This window comes from Cibotium barometz, chromosome 30 (assembly GCF_041138505.1).
Source record: "Cibotium barometz isolate CiBa-2024 chromosome 30, ASM4113850v1, whole genome shotgun sequence".
Lineage (NCBI taxonomy): Eukaryota > Viridiplantae > Streptophyta > Polypodiopsida > Cyatheales > Cibotiaceae > Cibotium > Cibotium barometz.
Genome location: NC_141075.1, coordinates 20491556 through 20515856, shown reverse-complemented (window position 1 = coordinate 20515856; position 24301 = coordinate 20491556). Strand labels below are relative to the sequence as shown.

The 24301-nt window shown below is 48.3% G+C and overlaps 1 protein-coding gene across 3 annotated transcripts in view; it reads left to right on the top strand.

Annotated features, from left to right (window-relative positions):
* LOC147621256 (ARM repeat superfamily protein) overlaps positions 1-24301 on the top strand; it is a 189867-nt gene that overhangs the window by 155972 nt on the left and 9594 nt on the right. Inside the window, exons 36-45 of one of the 3 annotated variants that reach the window (XM_086823966.1) lie at positions 814-886; positions 1019-1147; positions 1223-1404; positions 1484-1600; positions 1681-1741; positions 1903-2001; positions 2107-2207; positions 21607-21712; positions 21804-21917; positions 22047-22121. In XM_086823966.1, coding sequence (XP_086680092.1) covers positions 814-886; positions 1019-1147; positions 1223-1404; positions 1484-1600; positions 1681-1741; positions 1903-2001; positions 2107-2207; positions 21607-21712; positions 21804-21917; positions 22047-22121 — 1057 coding nt within the window. Of the gene's footprint in view, positions 1-813; positions 887-1018; positions 1148-1222; positions 1405-1483; positions 1601-1680; positions 1742-1902; positions 2002-2106; positions 2208-21603; positions 21713-21803; positions 21918-22046; positions 22122-24301 lie in introns of all 3 variants that reach the window. The other 2 variants (XM_086823965.1, XR_015269782.1) reach the window with 2 other exon arrangements.

Genomic DNA, 24301 nt, shown 5'->3' with positions numbered 1-24301 from the left:
TGGAAATTTTTCGAGGCTTGCCACTGTGGGTTGCCTGGAGCAAATCTGGAATCTGACCGCATGCTGGGCGGCTCCCAACAATGGCCACAAGGGAGGAGACTGTTGATGCCAAGAGAGGGAGGTCCACTTTGGAGAATAAGCAAGGGGCAGCGGCCTTGGTCGGGGATGACAGAGTGGCTGCCATGGAGTTCTCCTGAGGGGGTGAAGAAGACCAGAGTAAGTTGACACTCCCCAAAAGAACAGCAACTCAAACACTGGAACCTGAAGAGGAAGGGGTGGGAGAGGATAGGGCACAGGAGCAAGGCAGTGAGGGACGGAGAAAGGGTGGAGAGGCGAAGGCTGGGGGAGCGGGGCACAGGCAGAAGGGCAACGGGGAGAAGAAGCAGAGAGGGGCAACAGAGGGTCTCTGAGGAGAAGGCGGCAGGGACACAAAGGAGGGCAGACGGGCGGGAAGATGGGGGCTGGGCTGGGGCTCAGGAGAAGATTGGCAGGAGGTGGAAGGGCAGGTGAACGAGGGTGTGGGGAGCAAGGGGGGAGCTCCATTTCTCGAATTTCCTAAGAAAAAATTTACTCAATCCTGTCAATTTAACAGATTTAAAACCACAATCTGTGGCAATAACAGTTTTCAAAAGGGTTCAGTTGCTTTTAGTCATATTAACTGCATGCAAGTGACTGTCAATTGAGCAACTCTTTAAACAACGAGTTTTTCTGTTTGGAAGACACGTGAGTATGGTGGGGAGGTTTTTTTCTCAATTTTACAGTGAGCTGCTCTCTTCAACACCAATGCATTAATTTTTACTTTTCGCTTGCCAGAATTACTCATTCATTGCTTGCTGCTGCTAGCATGGTTGGAGACAATGTTATAAGATCTGAGGCACTTAATGCAGTATGTTTCTCCCCTTTCAATGCCCCTTACCAAGATCTTGAATTTTAGTTCTTTCTCGAACTTTCTTGGTTGCAATCATGAAATAGATACTATGCCCAATTCGCTACTTACCAAACATGTGTGTTCTACTAGGTTTGTTCTCTTGCTGAGCATACACAAGAGAAGCTGGTATTTGAAGAGCTTTTAGCTGCTGCCGAAAGGGATATCACGACAAAGGACGTGAGCAGGCTCAGAGGCTGGCCAGTCCAGGATGCTTTTCTTGTGAGTGCAAACTAAGTGCCATATTTGTGTGAACCAGGCAGAGAACGGCTTCAATTGAATCTGTCTCTGGTACAGGCCTTAGCTCAGCACGAACTTCTTTCTGTGCCCTTTTTGGACTATGTTGTGGCAATACTCAATCAGTCACCAGTGTTCAAAGATGAGGGCGAAAGGACTGATGGTAGTGATCATTCCTCGCATACACATCATCTCAATCAGTTGCCTCAAGCAGCTCTTGTTGCCATTGCCACTTTTCTGAGGTATTATGATGTTGCAGTGTACATTTGGCATCAGATGGTGAAAGAACTATAGATTCTCAATTTGTCTTTCTGTTTGCAGGAAAGGAGCAATTAGTAGACGAGCAATTGAGCAGAGATATGCATCAGTCCTTTGTGCTTTTTTCTTACAGTTTGGGACCTACCATGGCATCTCCCTTGTTGACGTGCAACCTCTAAGGTAGACAAATTCTTTTTGACTACCAAAAATATGCCGGTTACTTACAAACCTAACATATAGTTGGTCAATGGGACTTGTAGGAATGCCATCAAAACATTTCAAGACTTCTGTGAGTGTCTGGGTGACAAGGCAATGAAGAAGGCAAGGTTTTCCTGCACTTGATTGTTGTATGCACTTTTTTTAAAAAGGATCTCATCATACTGTACTATCATAGTTTACATGTTTATTTATATTGAAGTCTTATACTCGTGGAAGATGAGCAATTTAAGTTTTCTCTAACTAAACACACAATGTTGGATCAGGTTCTGGCACAAGATGGAGAGCAAATGCTTGCTGGAGAACACTGGACAGCTGCAATTTGCCGTATTGCAAGTTGTGTTTGTGAAACCAGACCCAAAGAGGTGGATCATCTTGCTGTGTCAACTCGAGAGTGGCCCATTCACGTGATCAGGTCTGCATACATAGTGCATTAAACTTTATTGACAGGTTTTGTTTTTTTTCCCCAGGTTGAGAACATCTGTGCACATCTGTGGATGGTTCTTAAAAGGACATATGATTCCCATAGAGCAGTTGCAGCTGCTGTTTTGTCAGAATATGTACATCATTGGTAAGAGATTTGGCAATGCATATATTGCACATGTGTGCCTTGTGACCGATGAGGCGCTACATGGATTGAATCTGCAATTTAAATTACAATGTTGGTTACCTTGCGATGTTATTCCAAAGGGTACATGATTCTAAGAGAGATGTTATGATATGGTCAAAATCAGTATTCACCTGTATGCTTGTTGGTGATGGGTCTGGCTCTGAAGCCAGTAGTATGAACTCTAGCTAATCAGTCTATTAGCTGGTCTCAATGTGAATCACTACTTAGGTTAAGAGATCATGCTGTGCAGCTCTCAGTCAGTGCTGCCTCCCTTCATTGCTCACTACCTCCGTCTCCCATTTGCATCATCTCTTTTCTTGCAGCCTGCATCTCCATTGCCTCCATCTCTACCTCTCCTCCCTGCTTTGCAGGCTCTACTTGAAATAGCAGCTTGCTAGGGCCTCTTCGGCGGGGGGCTATTCGTAACCGATCAGCACAGCTAGTGCCTGCTTTCCCCTCCTCTTTCATGGTCCTTCCTCAGCTAGCCTGTGATTTCTGCCGTCCATCAATCCCCTCAAGCGGTGTTCCCTCTTTGATCCTCTCTTTCATCAATAGCTTCACATCCTCATTGGAGATTCTCTCCCTTTGTTCCGCCTTGGTCGTAGGAACTTTTTTGGTCTGTATTGAGGTCTTTCTATGGAAAGATCTGCTTTGCCTCAATTGATAGCACGGTGATACATGGATATTCTCAGTGTGGTGTGGGTTTTGGTTAAACACTAGTGTGGTAACAAGACATAAAAGTGTTCCGAGACACTTTTATGTCCTATTAAGTGGATATCTTTAAAAAGTTTTTCCAACTTATCTATGATGAATTTTCACATGCTATCTTTTGCATCCTATTTCTGATGCCTTGAAATCCATCACAAATATATAATATAGTTAGATTTGATTTTTAGAATGATAATTATACCATAGTAGCAATGAAACGCGTTTCAGCTTCACTGAAAGTACGAATCGTTTTGGTATTTTTGAAACGAGTTTTTTATCTGCTGTTTAAAAAAAAAAAGATTTTGGGGGATTTTCACGTTTAGAAAACGTACGGCTGAAATCTTGGGCCCTTTTTATGCCAGACTGTTGGTTGCCTTGGCCAATGGCCATGGCCCATGTCACATTTCTGATTTATAGATTGCTACTCTTGAGTCTTTAGACAATCTTTTTGGTTACTTGTAAGTTGTGCTGTGTGGGCTGGTGAAACTTGAGTGTTAAGTTTTAACACGTCTCAGACTTCAAAGTTCAGTTTGACATATGCAAATTGCAATGTCTTGCTTTTATTTACAAGTTTGTAAGTTCAAGTTGACATGTTGTTTGTTGAAAGTCTTATAAAGTTGTGTAAAACTTGTTGAAGGTCCTTGTTTTTGGGTACCATTTACACCCCCCCCCCCCCCCCCCCCCCCCCCCCCCCCCGCGCGGCCCCCTCTGTCATGAAACCTTTTTTATACTTTTGGGCCTAGCATTGAAACGTTTCGAAACGCATTTCAGAAACCTTTTTGATACTTTTGGGCCTAGCAATGAAACGTTTCGAAACGCATTTCAGAAACCTTTTTTATGAAACTCTTGGCTACTATGAATTATACAAACCTTTGTAACCTACATTCTTGATTACAAAAACAAGACCCGAAATAGTCTCGGAGTAAAGGAGAGGTATGGAGGTCCTATTTCATATTTTTTAAGGCTCTTCAAGTAAAATCTTTCTTACATGATTCAAGGCCTCTCATTGGAGAATTGTTGTGGTGAGTTCAATAACCTAAAATTTTCTCTGTCCTGCTCTTTGATGGCATAATAGTGACTTCCATTCCAAGAATTTTGCCCAGCTACCAACACCCTTACTCTACCTTCTATTTGCATCAACAGATTCATCTCTTCATGTTGAACGTGGTAGTAGTTTTTTTAGATCCTTAATGGACTAAAATATGAAGGTTCTGGTTATTGCTACATGGTGGTCTCCCTGTTAACCACAGTGGAGCTATCTTTGGTGCAGATCCAGCTTGCCCTAGATGTTTGATAGCCTTTGAGGCTGCACAAGATTGTCTCTAGGGTCAGAGAGTTGCCTAGAGTATATGGAGCTCCATAGCTCAACTCTTAGGCACATTGAGGAGAGGTACTATCTATGTCACTTGGGGCTCTATTGCCCTCCATGCATTACGTCAGCGTAAGTGTCCAGGGGATGATGACCTCTACCCATCTTTTTTGTGACATTTTGGGATGACTTTGGAGAGGATATCACTATGGCCCTTCAAGAAATGTGGAACACAGGGATTATGCCTTCTTCTCTTATTGAGGGTCTTATTCACATTATCCCAAAAGGTGGTGACAAGACGAATATTGGTCAATGGGAGCCTATCACATAACTTGGGACTGCCTATAAAATACTTGCCAAGGCAGTAAGCATGAGGTAGCAGCCGGTTTTGCAGGATGTGATTCATGATACGCAGAGTATGAAGAAGCATTTTATATATATATATCTTCTCTTTTTGGGAGGCGGTTGAATGGGCCAAGGAAAGCAACTAGTCCCTAGCCATCTTATTGCTAGATTTTGAGAAGGCATACGATACCTTGATTGGGGTTTTCTCAAAATTGGATTAGGGATGTCTCATGCTTGAATCAGGATGCTCACAGTAGTGTGCTTGCATATGGTGATACAGGTGATCTCTCGCTCTTTACGACGACGATGCCCCTTAGCCCCCCTGTTATATCTCATTGTTGCCAATTCTATGTTTCACATTTCCGGTTGTACACCTCGTGGTGGTGGAGATTGGATGCTCAGTTCATGTTTCATTTTCACCGAGGCAGAGTATAGGCCACCTTCTTCTCTACTTATAGGTGCCATTATCAAAGCGTGGAGCAGTATGAGACCTTTTTTGAGATAGAGGCTTCCTACCTCAGTGGATGAGGCTGATTGAATGCCCATTATGTGGAATGACCTCATTACAGATGAAGTTGGATGACCTTTGGGTGCGTCTAGATATATGCAGTGGCCTGGCTTGGAGAGATGTGCATCGACATTTATTGCCTTGAAAACTTTTACAAGTCTCCTTACGGATTGGAGACTTGTATCTATCCAGCAAGTGGCTTGGAGTTTTCTCCAAGACAGGAGTGCCATTATAGGTGTTAGCCTTGCTAGATGAGGATGAGGAGGGAGATTGTGTAGTTTATTCTATCTAGCTAGGATGGAGATTGTTGAAATGTGACGTGCTCGAGATTATTCTTGGCATTGCCCTTCATCCAGTGAGAGTAGTTAGGTGCTTAGGAAAACAGTGGCATGCTGACCCTTCGCCTGATATTGTGACCCACAAGTCTTGGTGCTTGGATGTCCTATCAAATATCTTCATTGGGATCGTTGTGAGTGGGAGTAGATTGATGTTGTCAATTTTATGAAGAGTAAGCCTTTTTTCAGCTACATTGTCCGTGATGCTAGGCTCCTTCTACTTGGGCAGGTTCAGAGGACTCCTACTCTCAAGCATCTCTCACTTCTTTTGGTTATTCTTACATGGTGGCCTTCCCACTAATCAGTGGAGGGCTATTTTTGAAGTAGACCCTGCCTGCCCCAGATGCCAAGGCAATGCAACATTGTATATGGGGGTGTAGAGTTGCTCAGAGGATGTAGCTTATGTGTGGATTGAGGAGAGAAATCATTTATGTTAATTGGGGCTCTATTGCTTGGCTCACTCCGTCTGGTCCACAATTATTTTTTGAGGGCAGGAATCAGGATACTGCCAAAATGATATGCAAAGGTGTGGCCCGACGCTGCATGCTTTATAAAAATATGTAGGCCATATTTTTATAAAGTTTACTACTAAATCTATGAAAATGTAGATTTGAAAGGTCTTTAACGTTGGCTAGGCATATTGCATATATTTACATTTACACATTTATTGATTTTCATTGGGACTCAAATGATTATAAGTACCTCCAAGTCCACCAACTTTTGTTTACTATGATAGTAATGACTTGAAAAAAATATTAGTGTAGCATCTAGATTTTTTCGTGGGCACGAGGAATTAGGTGTTTATAGAAAATACAAGATAAAAGTGGTATGGGACCCCTTTATTTTTTGAAAGGAACTAGGATGCCTTATTGAGCCTTCTTTTTTCTTCCAATATTTTTTCTCTGTTACACACCTCAAAGGAAATTAGCATTGGTGCATAGAAAAAAAAATGTTTTTTTATGTCATGTTAGGTTACCAAACTAGTGTTAAGGGTCTTGTTTTTGTGTATGGATTACACATTTTTACAGAAACCCAAGAGCCTTGCCTTTCTTGAATTGATGATAATACTATAGGAGCTAATAAATTTTGCCAAATTCAAGTTAGATAAGTGTGGATATTTTAATTTATGATGATTCCCACGGGTGGATGGCTCTTCCTCTCACATGCATGGTGCTAGTGGTGGCTTAGTGCTTATGCTAAGAATCCAATACCACGTAAGTAGCTTTTTTTTTACAAAAATCCGGGAAAAAGATCCTTATATTAGTTACCAAGAAAAACAACCATAATGGCTAAGTACAAACTCGGCTCCACATGGGGAGCGATAGTCAAGAAACATAAAACGGGGGAGGATGCTCTTCTCCTCTGGCTTGCCACTATAGGAGGAGAGGGCTATCTCATACAATGGGGGGAGGGGGAAACAAGCACACAGGTGTTCTATAGTGCCAAGTGGACTCACCACCACTGTTAGTGAGAAAGGGACCATGACGCCAGATCCTCAGGAAGGCCTCTCGGTGCTTCCACATGCGGTTTGCACCACCCTGAAGCTTCTTTCATGGCCATGGAGGGTATAAATGATATTAAGCCAAATGCTCCCGATGGACTCTGCTAGCAAAGTGAGGGTGCCTTCGATGGCTTCACTGCATCAAGCTCTCTAGATGTGCCATGTGGCAATACTGCTGCAAATCTCCCATCTCTGTCCAGAACACCTAGAGTCCTGTGACTAGTAGATGGGGTTGGGACTGGCACTACAAAAAATACGAAGGTGAGAGACCTAAAGGGCTAGTCTCGTCCCCCACTCTCCTCCTCATATGCCACGACGGCCTCGGCCTCAGTGGCCCAAACAATTGTGCCCCACGTAATACTGTGGGAAGGGGCCTTGTTATAGTGAAGATGCGGGGATCCGTTGCCAAACCTACTAAGCCTTTCCCTCCCGAGTGGCTTGGAATGTTCACAAGGCATCATATACCCTTGGCAATTCATGGTGCGGATGTGAGCTCCGCCTTACTCACCTTCTCTATTGGACCTCATGGCAGACTGGAGAGAGTAGAGCCCCCCTTCGAGGATTTTAGGCAATGCACCTTACAGAGGGTGAGGGTGATTGGTTTCCATGCACTTGAGTTGCACATTGACCCTCCACTGCCAGAGAGAGACTCTGGCATTTGTGGATTTGGGAGAGTTGCCCTCTCACGTGCCTCCAGTGGGACCCAGGGGGAGTGGACATGGCATGATATAGAGGACAAGGAGGAGACTTTTAGTACCCCCTTTTTTGCATACACTGCATGGCTCGGCTGTAGGATTTAGATGCCAGAGGTTGAGGGCACTCCAGCAAAAGCAGGACACTGGCAATCCCAGGGCCTCTCGCCACACTTTCTCTTTGATTTCTAGAAGAGGCTGTGGCATAGTTTTTGGCCGTGGAAAATCACTCTATTTATGTGGCGGCTGGCACACATAGAAGTTTGGCGGTTGGCACTTGGTTGGCCATTGGAGGTAGGCCAACATTATGTCCAAGTTGTGGCTATCCCCAAAGTCCCAATGTCATTGTCTTTGGGATTGCCTGTGGAAGAGTCAATGTCAAGGTTGAGTCTATCTGTGCCCCGAATCCTAGTAAGGCCTCTCTCCTGGGCCTCTAGGAGCATCTATCTGAATGTTAGCCAATCGCCAAGTGACCTAGCGGGACCTATGCTCAAGGCTCCCCACAATACGTGCGGGTGAGCCCCAAGCATGTGACCACTAGGCAAACAGACCAGGGGGTTCCGAATGAGAGGTTGTTGGAGACGCTCCTCAAGGGCTATTGGATCGGATTGCTAAAGGGCCGGCTTGAGATGATCCCAAGCATGCAAAAGACTGGCTGCAAATTTGTCTTCAAATGATGGGCTAAAGCCACAAGCATGCATCTCCATGAAAATCCACCAAGGGCCTCCTAGAATCGGGGTCGGGGCAAAGATCCTAGCCAAGAGGAAGTCCTTTTAGGGCTTGTCGCCCAAAAGGCGGCCTCAGACAATCAACTTGTTCAAAAGGGCACGGCTTTGGATGGAGGGGTCAATGATGCCAAGGCCCCCTGTGGGTTGTGGCTGAATGATCACTCTCTAGGCCACCTTGGCCCAGGCAGGCCTCCCGTTCGTTGCCAACCCACAAAAAGTTGCGGATCAATTGGTAAACTTGACCAATCCAAGCCCTAGGAGAAGGCCTAGTAGGAGGTCATGTACCGCATGGTGGCTCACCACCACAACCCGGCCGGCTAAAGAAAGCCTAGGTGAACTCTAGTATAGCAGGTTCTTCCGAATGCTCAGAAGAAGAGGGGCTAGCTGCTCCTTAGGGGAGATATTGATGCCCACCTGGCATCCAAGATAATGAATTGGAGTGCCCCTCGGCACCCACGAGAAAGCCTCAATTGGAAGCCAAATCGAGGCAGGTGATGAGCCAAAATCAAAATCGGCATTACTTGTGCTAGTTGATATGCACTCCGGATGCAAGACAAAAGATCTCTATCTTTTTGATGAATCTCTGGAGATTCCCCTCGTCCCCAAACAAAGCAGCTCCTCTTGCGCACAGATGGGAAGACGCAGTGCCTGAAGCATGGTCTCTTAGGCTAAGAGAAAACTACTCATGGCCTTGGCTACAAACAGAAAGAGATAAGGTGCTAGTGGGCAGCCCTGCTGAACGAGAGAATGGAAATCTATCACCCTTGAGAATGTGGGTCGGTGAAGCCGAGTAGAGTCGAGAAACACCTTGGACCCACTCCTCTGGAAATCCCATCATGCCCATATTCCCTCCTGAAAGCCCCAATCTACTCTGATAGACTTTCTCGAAATCAAGAAGGAGAACAATAAGATCTTGCTAATGCATTCTGGATGAAGCGGTCATGCTCCGATCTTGAACAAAACCTGTCTATGTACCATGTATCAAGTCAGGGAGGAAGGGCTGCAGTCGCGGGTTGATGGCCTTGGCCGGAATATTGTAGACGGAGGGTGATGGGTCTCCGCTGCCGAATCTCCAATCTATCCCCATCCTCCTCGGGAATCAAATGGATCAATCCCTTTGACCACCCTCTCTGGCATGGCACCCGTAACTATTATCTCATTGAAGGCAGTTTTGATCCCAATGTCGGAGAAAATAAGAGACTGGAAGCCCGCCCTCGCTCGGACATTTACCCCTCCGTAGTGCCGTCATAGCCTCCGCCAGCTCCTCCTGTGTTGTGAAGGGGGTCAATAGGAAGCACCTCTCTCTCGTATGTCCCCAAACCCACTCACGCGCATCCAGCACCTGTGAAGATATGGGGGCATGTGTGAGAAGAGAGCTGGGAAAATCTGTGGCAATGGCTCTCACATGGGGGAGGGGGGGGGTGTTTCTATGAAAGTCACAAGAAACATTTTGAGGTTTTTTTCGTTTTGAGGTTTTTCGAGTTTTTTTTCAAAAGGTTTTGTTCCTTGGCTAAGAAACTGCAAGGTTTCAAAAAATCAATAATTTCATAAAGTATAAATACTTAAAGAACTTTTAGTAGCTATCTTAAACATAGTGTAATGATGAAAAAATGGTGTCTTCTTGCGTATCGCAGGGAACCATCCTTATTTTTGGTGAGGCATTATGGCAGTTTTGCTTGATTGGATGCTCCTTATTTTTGGTGAGGCATTATGGCAGTTTTGCTTGATTGGATGCGACAAGTGGTTCAATCAAGGACTCTTAAGAAATTGAAGAAGAGAAGGTAGAAATTGGGAAAGATTTAAGACCTTGAATGTCACATGCATGCCCGTGCCATGGCTAAACCTTAGCATGAACATTCTTACTCCCTGAATTAGTGCAGCAGATAGGACAGCAATTAAGTGAGCATCAGAATCATCATTAGTAGCGTCATTATCAACATCAGCACCAGAAGCATCATCATCATCATCACTCAGCATCATCATGAGGGAGTCTGGCACCCTGTTGGGAGCCAGCACTGTTGTTGAGACTATCGGTAGCAAGGGTCTAACAGCCTGGCATAAGGTGTGGGCAGTATCAGAGAAAAGCGCAGCATTAAAAGGGGTTTTCAGCATATATTTGTCCACCAAGCAAGCTGACTAGCCGACTTGGTCCTCCAACATATATAAGCATAGGTCATAATTCAGTCAATGCATCAAGTCATCTTTAGCAGTACATTCAGTCGCATTCATCAGTAGAAGATATGTAGAGGGGCAAGAGGTCAATCCGTTGGGGCTGACCTAGGCCCACACATGTACAAGCATTTATGCAACCTTTCTGTACCATATGAATAAAAGAAAACCTTGACACCAATCTCTCTCTTCTTCTCTTTTCTTTGTCTTAATTATCTCATTAATTTGCATGAATGCTCTTAATCAAGCTTAGGGTTGTGGATCAGAACAACAAGGCTTCCACGCATGCAACATTGGTATCAAAGCATTCAGGCTCAGCCCACTAAGCAATGTCCCAAGGAAGGTGCACACTTTCAGTAGAAAGGATGCAACAGGGTAGTAGATGGAGTGGTCTGCAAACAGGCGAAGCCAGAGGAAGCATTCCCTGAGGGTAAGTACACATCATACCCAGTATCTCATTAAGCATTCCGTGAGGGTAGGCATGATCAGGTCCGGTAGGTGACCCACCACTGTGTCAAGGTCAAGGGAAAGCAGGCATGGGGACGGACAACAATGAACAGATGCTTAGTTCTTCATCAAGACTTGGAAGTGGAGATCAAGAGTGAAGGTGTTCAGACAAAAATATTAGTCAGTAGCAGTTCAAAGTTAGTAGAAGTCGAGGGAGGAAGGATGATTCGACATTTGGTGGTTCGCATAGTGGCAGACTTAGCACGCGACCTTGGATATGTATGCATACACCAGACTTAGCACGCGACCCTGGATATGTATGCATACACGAGGTTGCTTTGTCTAAGCGGGAGGCAGTCGCCATGGGACACAGCCACTCCGGCTGATCCGAGATTCTTGCAACACACCGGTGGGCAGATTCGTAGCCGCTCGGATGGGGACTATTCTCCATCCAAGCCGCTTGTGAAGGCCCGCCGTACGGCTGAGACAGCCTCCACCTCAGCAGGTCATCCATGAGGATCATCTCATGGAATGTACAGGGCCTTGGCGGCGCACACTATATACGTTATCGTGGTTGCTTGAGGCAGGAGATTCAGAGATGCCTGGTTGGGGGCAGTATTGATATTTTGATGATGCAGGAGCACCATTTGGGTGAGAGCAGGATCCGGAGATACGGTTCGGTGATGCCTGGTAGATGGGAAACCTTTTGGTCTGCAGGGTTTGGCCCCTTGGGTGGGCAGGGAGGAGTATGTATGGTCATTGCGGATGTATGGAGGCAGGCCATTGTGGATCGCGGGATCATTGTGCCTGGTAGAGCACAGTATGTCATTCTGAGGATGCATGATGAGCTCTTTGCTTGTGCTCAATGTCTATGCGCCCAACCATGCTAGTGCCAGGGCAGAGTTCTGGACCCAGGTTACGGATGCATTGCCAGAGGCCGCACATTGGTGTGTCGGGGGAGACTTCAACATGCTTGAGGACCCGGCCGATAGGGTGGGAGGCAGTCATGTTACAGTGCACTGCACGGAGCTTGCAGCTTGGGAGTGACTTTGCATGACACTGAGGATCACTGATGCATGGCAGCATGAGGCTTTCTCCTGCTCTCAGGACAGTCTTAGTTTCTCTCGGTCGGATCGCCGGCAGGGAGGGCCTAATCTATCACGGATTGATCGCTTCTATGTGGGCGACATGTTAGGGGAGCGAGGGAGCTCCGTTGGCATTCTCGCTGGCACCTCTTTTTCAGACCATGCGCCAGCTATTTTGACACTTGAGGAGAGGACACGGGAGACCAGCTTGCAGTTGAGGATCCCAGAGAGGGTACTTACAGATCCTAGTCTCGCTGAGGACATTGAAAGGATATGACATGATAGCCAGAGCTCTGACCAGGATGCAGTAGGCCAGTGTGCCCAGGGACTCATCGAGCTCAGCTCTTTTTTGCACGCTGCAGCCTTAACACGGCTGAGAGAGACACGCGAGCGGGAGCGTCGGTTGAGACGTAGCCTTGCTTCGCTTCAGCGGCTTCACGAGCAGCAGCCTACATGTGAGTGGGTGGCGTCCCAGCTGAGCCAGGCACGCCAGGAGGTTAGAGAGGCAGAGGAGCAGAGACATGAGTTCTACTATCGTCGCCAGGCCTCTCAGTGGACGCAGCTTGGTGATAGAGTGACTGGGGAGTTTTTTGAGATTACTGGACCTTGCCATGCTCGAGCAGGAGTCCGCCAGCTCAGGAGGCAGGACGGATCGGTAGCCACTGAGCCCGGGGAGATCAGAGCCATTGCCACTGAGTTCTATAGAGACCTACTTTTAGCGGAGCCAGCCACTGAGGCTCGGGATGCTTGCAGACAGACTGTGTGGGCCCATGTGCAGAGGAGGGTCACAGATCGTATGCGTACAATTCTGGGTGAGCCTCTTTCAGAGGTTGAGCTTGCTGAGGCCTTGAGAGTCCTTCCGCGCCATAGTTGCCCTGGGGAGGATGGATTGACGCCTGCCTTTTTTATGCGCTTTTGTGACATTTTGGGGTCAGGCCTCCGCAGGGGCTTTCAGTATGTTTTGGACACTGGGGTGATGCCATAGAGCTTTTCAAAGGGCTTGATCTTTCTTATCCCCAAGGGGGAGGGAGTATCAGATGATATTCGGCATTGGAGACCTATTACGATCCTCAATACTGTCTACAAGGTCTTAGCAAAGGCCTTGAGTTTGACGATCCAGCCCTTCCTGGGGGAGTTGATTCATGCTACCCAGACAGGATTCATCAAGGAGCGTAGTATCCTTGACAACATTTTCACCTTCTGGGAGGCGACGGCCCGAGCTAGATTTCTCGATGAGGACCTAATTGTGATGCTTCTCGATTTTGAGAAGGCATACGATCGAGTCGATTGGAGTTTCTTAGAGGGCACGATGCTTCGCCTGGGCTTTGAGCCAGTTTGGATTCGAGGAGTGGCGGCTCTATATTCCACAGCTCGTAGCCAGGTGCTGATGGCAGGAGGACGGGGGCCGAGTTTTGAGTTGACTAGATCAGTTCGTCAGGGGTGTCCTCTCGCCCCGTTTCTTTTTCTCTTCTTTGCTGAGGCTATGAGCATGTATCTGACGGCAGAGGAGGTTGGTTTGAGAGGACTCCAGCTCCCAGTCCGGGGGAAGGACCTGCTCAATGCTGAGTTTGCTGATGGCACGGGTTTATTTTTGCATGGCCAGGAGGCCAATCTTCAGAGGGCAGAGCAGTCGCTTCAGGTTTTTAGTGCAACTTCGGGAGCATTGATCAATTGGCGCAAGACAGTGGCCTTTTGGATGAGTAGCGCTCCCACTCCGGCATGGAGCCCAGACCGGGTTTTAGATGGATTCCTCCTCGCACAGCAGTGCGGTATTTGGGATCCCAGATTGGACTAGATTTGTCACCTGAGCAGCAAATTGCCCCGCTTCTTCTGAGCATTCGGAAGAAGCTTTTGTATTGGAGTACAGCTCGGCTATCCTTGGCTGGAAGGGTGGTGGTAGCAAATCAGGTGCTTTTAGCGACCATGTGGTACATCACGTCTTGCTGGATCTTCTCGAGCTCTTGCATCTTGTAGCCCTACGGGCGTTTTTATATAACTAATGAAAGGATCTTTTCTCAAAAAAAAAAAAACCTCGAAACCTCTCCAACTTCCGCCCAAATCCCCCCCCCCCCCGCCCGCACGATTTTTCTGGGATTTTTTAATTTTGTTTTTCTTCCATATCCTCCCCATCACCTTCTTTCCCTCTTCTTCTGCTGCCTCCCTCCTTTCCTTTTCTATCTTTTGCTACTTGTTTCACCTCTACTCCTTCCTTTATTCTCTTCTTCTCCTTTTCTCTTCTTCTCCTCTCCTTTCCCGTTTTTCTTCATACGCCATCCTTCAATGTTACATGTGTGGAAGCCTTGCTATACTGATCCACAACCCTAGCCTGATTAAGAACATTGATGCTAATTAATGAGATAATTCGGATAGAGGAGAGAGAAGAAGAGAGATTGGTATCAAGGTTTTCTTTTATTCATATGGTACAAAAAGGTTGCATAAATGCTAGTACATGTGTGGGCCTTGGTCAGCCCCAAGGGATTGACCCCTGGCCCTTCTACATATATCTTCTATTGATGAATGCGACTGAATGAACTCCTGAATATGACTTGATGCATTGACTGAATTATGACCTATGCTTATATACATGTTGGAGGACCAGGTCGGTCGGTGCCAACAGTAGTAGGCCTGCTTGGTGGACAAATATATGCTGAAAAAACCTTTTAATGCTGTGCTTTTCTTTGATGCTGCGCACACCTTACGCCAAGCTGTTAGACCCTTGCTACCTATAGTCTGGACTCTGAACAACAAGGCTGGCTCCCGACAGGGTGCCAGACTCCCTCATGATAATGATGTGTTGAAGATGATGCTGTTGTTGATGATGATGATGCTTTTGATGCTGATGCTGATGTTGACAATGATGCTACTAATGATGATTTTGATGCTGACTTAAATGCTGTCCTAATTGCTGCACTAATTCAAGGATTAAACCTGTTCATGCTAAGGTTTAGCTATGGCATGGGCATGCACGTGACATTCCCTTCTGCTAAACTTGATGACGAGGTGGACACTGTGCTGGAGGCATCCACACTCCCGGGATCAAAGAAAAAATGAGCCAACTCCCATAGTCGGCCTATCACGTCTGTCACCTCCAGATCGCTCACATGGTGAGAAAACTCAACTGCCTGAGTCTTCAAAGTGCTAAGAGCGAGATCCATAGTCCACTCTCGATCGCTAGGGCCACAGACAGGGAATGAGAAGGCCACCGCTGAATCAAGTGCCTCCTTCCCTCGGGCCGGAGGTATCACTGCATGAACTCTGATGGGTGCTGGCTCATGGGGGTCCTCCGCTCCAAAAAGCCGTGTGAAGGAATAATCAAAAGCCTCCGAGCGTTGTCTAGTGTCGAGACGACTCAGCCGATTGCGGATAGAGGATATCCGTGAAGCCCGAATCGGCATGGTAAGTCTCCTCTGCGGTGCTCGAGCAAGGTCGGTGCTCAGTGTTCGCTGGACTGCAGGTGAGCGCCAGGGAACTGCCAGGGTCTCCCGGGGAGCTGAGGCGAGCGGGGGGGGGAGAAGGGGGTGGAGAAGGAGCCGCTGCCAAAACTGGAGCGGGGACGGGAGGAGGCGAAGGTGGAAGCGAGGCGGGAGGGGGGGGTGGGGGCGAAGGAGGGGGTGGTGGCATCTCCTGGTCCTCAGTCGGCACTGGGGTCTCCTCCTGTAGGGGAGCAAAGCTGTTCCTCACGGGAACCCAGTGATGCTGAGACTATGGCTATTGCTGCATCGGTCTCTGGGCGTGCTGCTGGGGCTGTCTCCCTCGACGGCACCCCTGTCCAGGCTGCCACTCCGAGCTCTCTGTGGGCTGAGCAGGTGTCCCGGAGGCTGCCTGTCGAGCCGCATCTGTGGGCGGGCCATTGGGGGCCTGCTGCTGCAGTGAAGGTCGGGGTCTCCGTCGAGGGCAGGCCTTGGCCAGTTGGCCGACCTCCCTGCACATAAAGCACTGGTTCGGGAGCCCCGAAAACTCCACTCTCTGATCAATCCATCCCCCCCCCCCCCCCCCCCCCCACCAACCTAGGTAGCTGGATGACCTTCGGAAGGGAGGAGATGTCCGGAACCAAAACTGTGACCGAAGGTAGCCCAGCTGCTCTGGCCACCACTGAAGCTGCTGTGGGGCCAGTCTCAAGCACCGAACCCACCAATGCTCCTAGCCTAGAGAGGAGCGGAAGGTACTCACGGCGGAGTCTAGGGAAGCAAACTGTAACATGGAAAAGGCGCTCTCCCTGCTCGGCCGCTGCTAGGTCAAAGCCATGCTGCCAAGGTCTGAAGAATGCCCGAGTGCCCCTGATGTCAAGGGGACTCATGGCTAGGACCTTGGCCACGCTCTGGGCTGTCTCGAACTCGATCTGGTAGTGTCCACGGCCCAGTAGCTGAACGTCCAGGATCTTGCCCACATGTGCAAGAAGGCGGGCCTGGAGAAGATCCCGGATCTCCCCTCTGCTGGGGCGAGTGCCGACTATACGGTAGATGGTGGAATGTGCCTGGAGGCGTTCCACCTGATGGGGGTATCCTCAGGGGCGGGCGAGGGGGCTGCGGGAGAGTCCCTCTGAGGTGGGGCGGGAGGAGCCTCCATCAGAGTCTGAAGCTATGTCGAAGGCGGAGCGAATGCGGAGAGTCCCTCTGAGGTGGGGCGGGAGGAGCCTCCATCAGAGTGTGAAGCTATGTCGAAGGCGGAGCGAATGCGGAGAGTCCTGCAAGAACCGAGCTGCACACAAAGGGAGGAGGGGGAAGGCGGAAGGCAAAAAAAAAAAAACCCTAGGGGACGAAAAAAAACAGAAAGAAGGGGAGGGGGGGGTAAGGCGGTGAAGACAAAAAAAAACCCCCGGGGGGGGGGGGGGGGGCGGAAGCAGCGTGAAAAAGGGGGGGGGGAGGAGGGCGACGGCTGGCGGAGGGGGAGCGGGGCGCTGAAGAAGGGAGGGGGGGCGTGAAGGAGAGGAGAGGGGGGGCGGCGGGCGCTACAGCGCTGGGGCGCGCAAGAAAACCAGGCGGGGGAGGGGGAGCATACGCGAGGGCAGGGGTGGGGGGGGGGGCGAGAGCTTCAGCGAGACTCTCTTGATTTCTACTGTGAGGTTTCGAGGTTTTTAAAAACCATTTTGAAGTTTCGAGGTTTCGAAAGCTAGAAACAAGTTTTTTCGTTACTATGGTCTGCAACAATGGATTCATCCAAAAGGACGCTCTAGCATGGTATCTGTACTCCACCCTCCGCTCCTCTATGGATCTAGGCTCTAAGCGGGTGGTAGCAAACTGCCTCTCAATCCATAAGCTGTCTAGTGCACTCTCCTAAAGCCGTTGTAAGGAAGCTAGGCCTCGACAAATGATCCTGTCTTGCTCTCAAAAGGCAGCCAATCTACTCTGCGCTGCCTCTTGTAATAAACTACTAATCTCTCCAAGGCCTGCATCCAAGGTGCCTACGGCTGATCCGGAGTGAAAATCTAGCCTCTCCCAAATCTCCTCTATCGTGCTGCAAATCTCAAGGTCCTCGATGAGGCTATCAGGGATCCAAGTGCTCAAATGTTTGTCCTACTTGCAAGGGTTCTCTAGGTGCATGATCGGAAAAAGTAGTGCATGCTAAAATATCAATCATTCCATAATGACCACAAGCCCACTCATCTACATAGAACCGATCTAATTTGGATAGATTAGGGTGGTACGTCTTCTATCAGATCTCGAAAAACACTAACTCCCGGGGCTGCGATCAAACTCTGGTAAATGCTAAGGATCCTACCCCTTATGAGCCAAAATCAACTCCTCCCAAGCCGAGTAATATGTACCAGAAATTGTAGCCATGCCACCTGCGAGTCTGTCCTCTCTCAACTCTAGCATGTTAAAATCCCCACCCATACACTAGAAATCCGCTTGTGGAAGGGACTGATGAATTGTACTCAAGAAGGTGGCTGTGCCTGCTATGGCGTTCGACGCATATACGTTCATGTATCTCACATAGTCCTCTCCAATCCTGATGGTCACCCACCGAGCTTGTCCAGTGATGATGGTGGCTGAGTCAGCCACTGTTAGCAATAGCTTCTCACTGACAGAAATGCATACTCCACCCTGTATCCTAGAGGGGCCAAAAGAATGGGACCAAAGTGGTCATATTTACAGGTATGTGTTGCTTCTTCAATGGACAATCACGCCTTTGATGCTTGCCCATACAACAATAGCATAAATCTTCACTCTTTGCGTTCTCAAACTGCTCAGGAGTGAGAGAAGATCTGTGATCATTTTTCATTGACACCTTTCTCTGATTCTTGCCTTGGGGGATCTTCTCGCAGCGGTGGCTACTCCCCTCTGAAAGATGGTGCTCTTGAATGAAGAGAATGTCAATGGGTCCACCAATTGCTGCTCTGTGAAGCTCCTCTCTACCCCCAAACCCTGAATGTTCCATGAGACAATCTACATAACTAAGATCTGTGGGAGGCAGAACTATCCGGGGGGGCATCATCGATGGGGTGCTATTGAAATAAATGCTTAATGGGTTTGACACTCCTGTGTCTTGCCAACCTGGCGGTGCCGCTCTGCTCTCAAAGTTTGTTGGTAGTTCCACTTCTGGCCCCGACGGTCTACCACTATCGTGCACCAGGATCGACTCGACCGAGGCCAAGTGCTAGTGCTCTGGTGCCTAGGGGGCGGAATCCCTTCCTCCCCCATGAGGAGGATCTGAATGCGGGACGCGGGGGGGGGGGGGGGGGGGGGACCACTAACGGCGCCTTCTTGGACTAATGGGCGAGGACAAGCTCTAGCAAAGTGTCCCATTTGTCAACAGATGAAACATTGGCTTGGGAGGCCAAAGTAGTCAACTCTCTGCAAAATTGGGTCCCCCCGAAGCAAGGAAGCGATATGGCATGAGGCACTGACTCCAGAGAGGCTATGCAAATGCGAAGGGATGGAATCTCAGCCGCTCGAGCAAGAACCGAAGTAGCGGTGGGGGGGATTCCATCACCCTCCCGATAGCTCCACCAATCACTCGGAGGAGAGGAAGGTATTCCTTCCTGAGGCCAAGAAAACAAAGTGTCACGGGAGAGCCTAAGATGCTAGCCAAAGGGTCAGACGTTGGGTCAAAGCTATGCTGCCACCTTGCAATTGGTTTCGGGTCAAATAGAAACAACGCCGAAGATTCAACCTCGTTGTGCCTACACCTAATGGCTTAAGCCGCTGTTTCCATTCACTCGCTGACCCATTATGCAAAAGGTATGCCGTTAAAGTGGAAAGTGCGCCAAGCGAGAGCCGACAACGCGAAGCTTCGCTCAAGAGTTCTATCGAACATTAGTGGCTTTGCCTCTGAAAGCTATCGAACGTTAGTGGCTTTGCCTCTGAAAGCGTTTTCTTAGCTTTGCTCTTCCGACTTTTGGTTTGCATCAGATTTCAGGTTTTCTATTGCACTCCCGGCATACGGCGGGGTCTTTTCACTCTTCCCTCACGGTACTTGTGGTACGCTATCGGTCATTGAGGAATACTTAGGCCGCGGGGATGGTTCCCCTTTGTCACGTAAAAGCGATCATTATTCAAACACGGTATCCGTGTTTTGCAATGGTAATCAAACTTGCCAGGAAAGATCTACGGGGCTATCACCTTCTCTGGCCAGATCTTCCAACCTTTTCAGAATTCCTTGAGGGGGGGTTCCCACCCTTCCCCCTACTGCAAGTCTCCCCCTCAAGGGGCCGGGAAAAGCGGGGGTCCCCCCCTCGGGGCCCCTTCCCCTTTCTTTGCCTCATCCACTTTCGCTTGCCACTACTAACAGAGTCTCGGTTGATTTCCTTTCCTTTAGCTACAATGATGTTTCAGTTCGCTAAGTCTCTCAAGTCCGAGGCGGAGCCGCAACACACGGCATGCCCAGCAAGCTTGGATACGGTTTCCCGATTGGAAACCCATGGATCACAGACGGTATCTCCCCATGGCCTTTCGCCTTAGGAAGCGTCCTTCCCTCTCAATGCCCAGGCATCCACCCAATGCATTCTTTTCGATGCAGTAGGAATTCGACCTACCAAACACCGTACAAAATCTTAATGAGTGTTCGATTTGCGATCGCGCAACACTCAACCTGTGACTGCGTCTTCATTAGTAAACTGAAAACGACTTAAGCCTTGGGGACTCAATCGGTGAACCTTAGGATTCATTCTTGCCCAAGCCAAGACATTCCAATAACCTTTTTTTTTGGTTCGGTTCAGTTGTTAGTTTCACTTGTTGACATGAGTCGAGCATTTCGGCTCTATTTCTACTTACTAAATCGCCGAACCGTAAACCAATGCGGAAAATCAATGATCTTTCCAAGCGCACCAAGAAGGCTTGCTTGTAACAAATCCCTGAGCTGTCCGCGCGCCGGGCGGCTAGCCACAATCTTGCATACCAAGGTGGAGGCTTCCAAAGATGTGATTGTCGAAGTGAGGAGCTGGAGGTCTACTTTTGAAAAAGATAGGCAAGGGACGGCAGCCTCGGTTGGGGATGATGGAACGGTTGCCATGGAGTTCTCCTGGGGGTTCAAAGACCAGAAGTTGCCGAAAATTGCCGAAACTGCCTGAATGCTAAAAACATGTGTTGAAGAAGCACTAAAGGGGAGGAAGCGAGGAGCAAGGCAAGGCAAAGGGAAGCTCTCACAATGGAAAGGGAGGCAAAACAGAGGCAGAAGGTGGAGAGGAAGACCTGCAAGAGGGACTCGAAGGAGGAGGAGGGATGAAATGGAGGCAAGGGAGTATAGGAGCTTGGGCAGAAGCCCGGGGGGGCGGGGCGGGGGATGAAACAGGAAAATTAGGGGCGCAGTGGTGGCGGGAAAGCAGGCTGAAATTGGTGGTGCACTGGCAGGAGGCGGACAGAAAGAAGCCCGGGGGGGCAGCGCACAGGAGAAAGGGAGGTAGGGAGAGGGTGACGTTGGGCGGAAGGGAGAAGGAGAGAGGCGGGGGCAGCTCGAGGGGGAGCACACAGGGAGATGGGGCGCAGGCTCGCAAACCCGGGTTTTTTTTTTTTGGGGGGGGGGGGGGGGGGGTTCCTTCTCCGAGCTCCAAGGGCAGCCCGGAAAGAGCTAGATTTGGCCAACTTTAAGCTAGACAAGTGCGGATATTTGCATTTATGATGATTCTCACCCCTGAATGGCTCTTCCTCTCGCATGCATGGTTCTAGTGGTGGCTCTGTGCTTATGCTCCAGAAACTTTTTTGTGGGGGGAAAATACGAAACTTGAATGCAAAAATTGCCCTGTTTTTTTTTTTATATAGAAGGGTTGGAGCCAGCATTTCGAGTCATGATTTGCCTTGAATATCATAACTAGCTTTATCATGCTTTGTCCTTAAACATCCTAACTTAGTCTTGAAGTCTGTTGATATAACTCAGCATGGTGATACACCTTTTGAGTTGAAATGTCCTTATCGAAACCTGCACCTATTTTTGGGTGCTGTTTGCATTCCATAGCATATACTCTATATTATGTTTTATGAAGTTGTTAAGCATTGTGTGCAGCTTTCAAGATTACACTCTAAACTTCAAAACCTTGAATTTTCCATTGCTACATATCTAGCTTTGAAGAATAAAAAAGTTTAACTCTGGCTCAGCAGTAAGGACAATTCTATTCTTCTGAGTCAACTTGTTGGTGCGCTAAGTGCTCAAATTGGCGACGAATCATGGGTTGTGCGGCAGCTATGTGTCAAGGGCCTTGTGGAGGTAATTAAAGCATAAATGTCCTCTCTGAGTAACCTGAATTATTTTAACAAGTTGGGTATTGCATCCTAAATTGTTCTCTTAAAGCTGTCAGATTCCAAAGGAGGAGATGCCAAACTACACGTCACAAGTTCTAAGTGTAATCATTGCCTTGATAGACGACAGTGAAGAGGAAGTGGCTGCAACAGTTGTCCAGGGATTGATTGTGGTAAGAAGATACACACTTGGAGAATTTCGAATATTCATGATAGTAGTCATTCAAGGTTTAGGCTTAGCATTGGGAGGGGTAAATTGCTAAGCCTTTGTAGCAAGTTCAGATAACCAAGAAATCTATCAGGTCCTTGATGATGCAATAGAAGAGACAGTGGCTCCTGTTCTGCTCAATTTGTGTGGACGTCTACGAACACTTCAGGTTGGGAACCTGACTTTATTTCTAGTCTTTAAAATTTTCAAGAATCTTGTAGCAATTTATTACCATTGAAGTGTCTTTGCGTTCCCTCCTGAGAGTTATTGTTGAGGATGAAGATCTTGGTATTATGAAGGTGAACTCCTATTAATCACAGAAAGCCTCTCTGGTGAATTTAAGAGTTGGGTGATTAAAGAGTGGATAGCAAGGCCCTTTTGATCTCTCAATAAATCTTCCACTGGATCAATATATAGCCGGAAAAGAATCTCTGATAAAGGACACTTGCTTTGCCCCAGTACTTCTCCTGAGCTTGTATATCATGTTCTGAAAAAGTAGTTTTGTAAAGCCAGGCTATCCTGCTTTCTCCGTAAAATCCACTACCTGCAGGTCGCAAGGGTCCCCAGGACATGCATATATAAAGCTATGGGTTCCCAAAGATGGAGAGGGTGCCTATTTAGTAGCATCTCAAGTGGGTCTTTAAAAGGTGTGGAAAATGGGGTAATCTCTAAAAGTGTCATCGATAAGCTCCATCTACATTCAAATGTAAACAAATGTGTAGATTAATGTTAAAGAACCCAATGCCAGTCCTCACAACAGCGCTGTTTAAGATGGGAAAGGTGTGTTGATGAATAGTTTAAGAAGAGCTCTTCATGTGGTCGTCTACTATCAGGTTGAATGCCTGATTGATTGAGTCTAGATGCAAGCGTTGACTTGTTTGTCTGGCATGGACATTTCTTGTAATCCCCCCTGATGCGTGAGATTTGCAGGTAGCTAACATATATCTTTACTTGTGATCTTAAGTAGTAAAGCTTATGGGTTTTGCAGGCAAAGATGATTTTTCTGGGTGGTTTTGTGTGTGTGTGTGTGTGTGCTTGTTTGGTGGGGGAGGGTGGGGTTCATATTGCACCCCCTTGCAATGACTACGTGGGCTCCCTCTCTCTGCCGTGTGCAAGATTGGGCAGAGGAGGAACCTCTGCAAGAAGTAACAGTTTGGAATGGGCTACTGAATCAGAGTGCAATGCTTGAAAAAATTCAGGTAGGTGGGAACGTGGGCATCATAGCATGATAATTGGTTAGGACTGCAGGTTCCATAGTCAATGTGTGCTTAGCATGTGAACTTGGGTCCGATCAAGAGAGAGCCTCATTATTAGCAACCAAATTCCCAGTTTTTGGTATTGCTTTTGTGTGTTTCCAAAGTTTTGCACATAGTCTTGGGTTAGGTGAGACTTGCAAGATACTCTAACTAACAGGGGACCAGCTCATCGTTGGTCTATAATACAGTGTACAGGGCACTGACAGGCAAAACATTCACAGGTTTTGCATGGCATAACAGCGTGTTTGCTTTTCTTTTTTTTTTCGAGAAAAGATCCTTTCATTAGTTATATAAAAACGCTCGTAGGGCTACAAGAGATCTCTCCTGCTCCTAAGAGAGACAGAGCAGCGAATACAGCATGGCAGCCCGGGAGACTCTCCCTAGGTGCTGCAAAATACAAGCATCAGTACAAAGAACTGAGCGGCTAAATCATACAATAGGGGGGGGGAAGAGCCAAACAGGTGCCCTGTAGTGCCAACGGGGGGATCCCGTGTGTAAGGTGTAGAAAGGGCCACAGCGCCAAGTGGTGTGAAAGGCCTGGCGCCGTAAGATCGCCTCATCCGAGTCTCCCCGAATGCGGTCGTACTGTCCTCGCAGGGTGTGGATCAACTCCTGCCAAATCCCCCGTACAGTCTCTGCTGGTGGCTCCAATCTCCCCTCAAAGGCCGTAAAGCACCGGGCCCTCCAAGTGAACCAGATGGTGAGGCTGCTGAGGAGCTCCCATCGTAAATCCCTCTCCTGTGTCCAGCTGGCGGACGAGAAATCCGGTGCCGGAACCAGGCGAGGCTGGCCCCTAATAAATCTGATGGCCTGACTGCCCTGCTCCATCTCATAGCCCATAGCAGGCCCTGACGAAGTCGACCAAGCAGCGGCACCCCACGTAAACATACCCTCTGGAGAGAGGGGGGCCAGAATACGCAGCATCCGCAGCCAAATCTGCTGTGCCTGAGGGCAATCCCAAAGGCAATGTCTCTGTGTCTCCATAGGGTGGCCGCATCGGACGCAGGCCGCCGGAAGACCGCTGTAAACAAGCCAAGTGCCAACTGCTGAGCCCCTGTGGGCGACCAGCCACCACTGAAAAGTCGAGATCCTG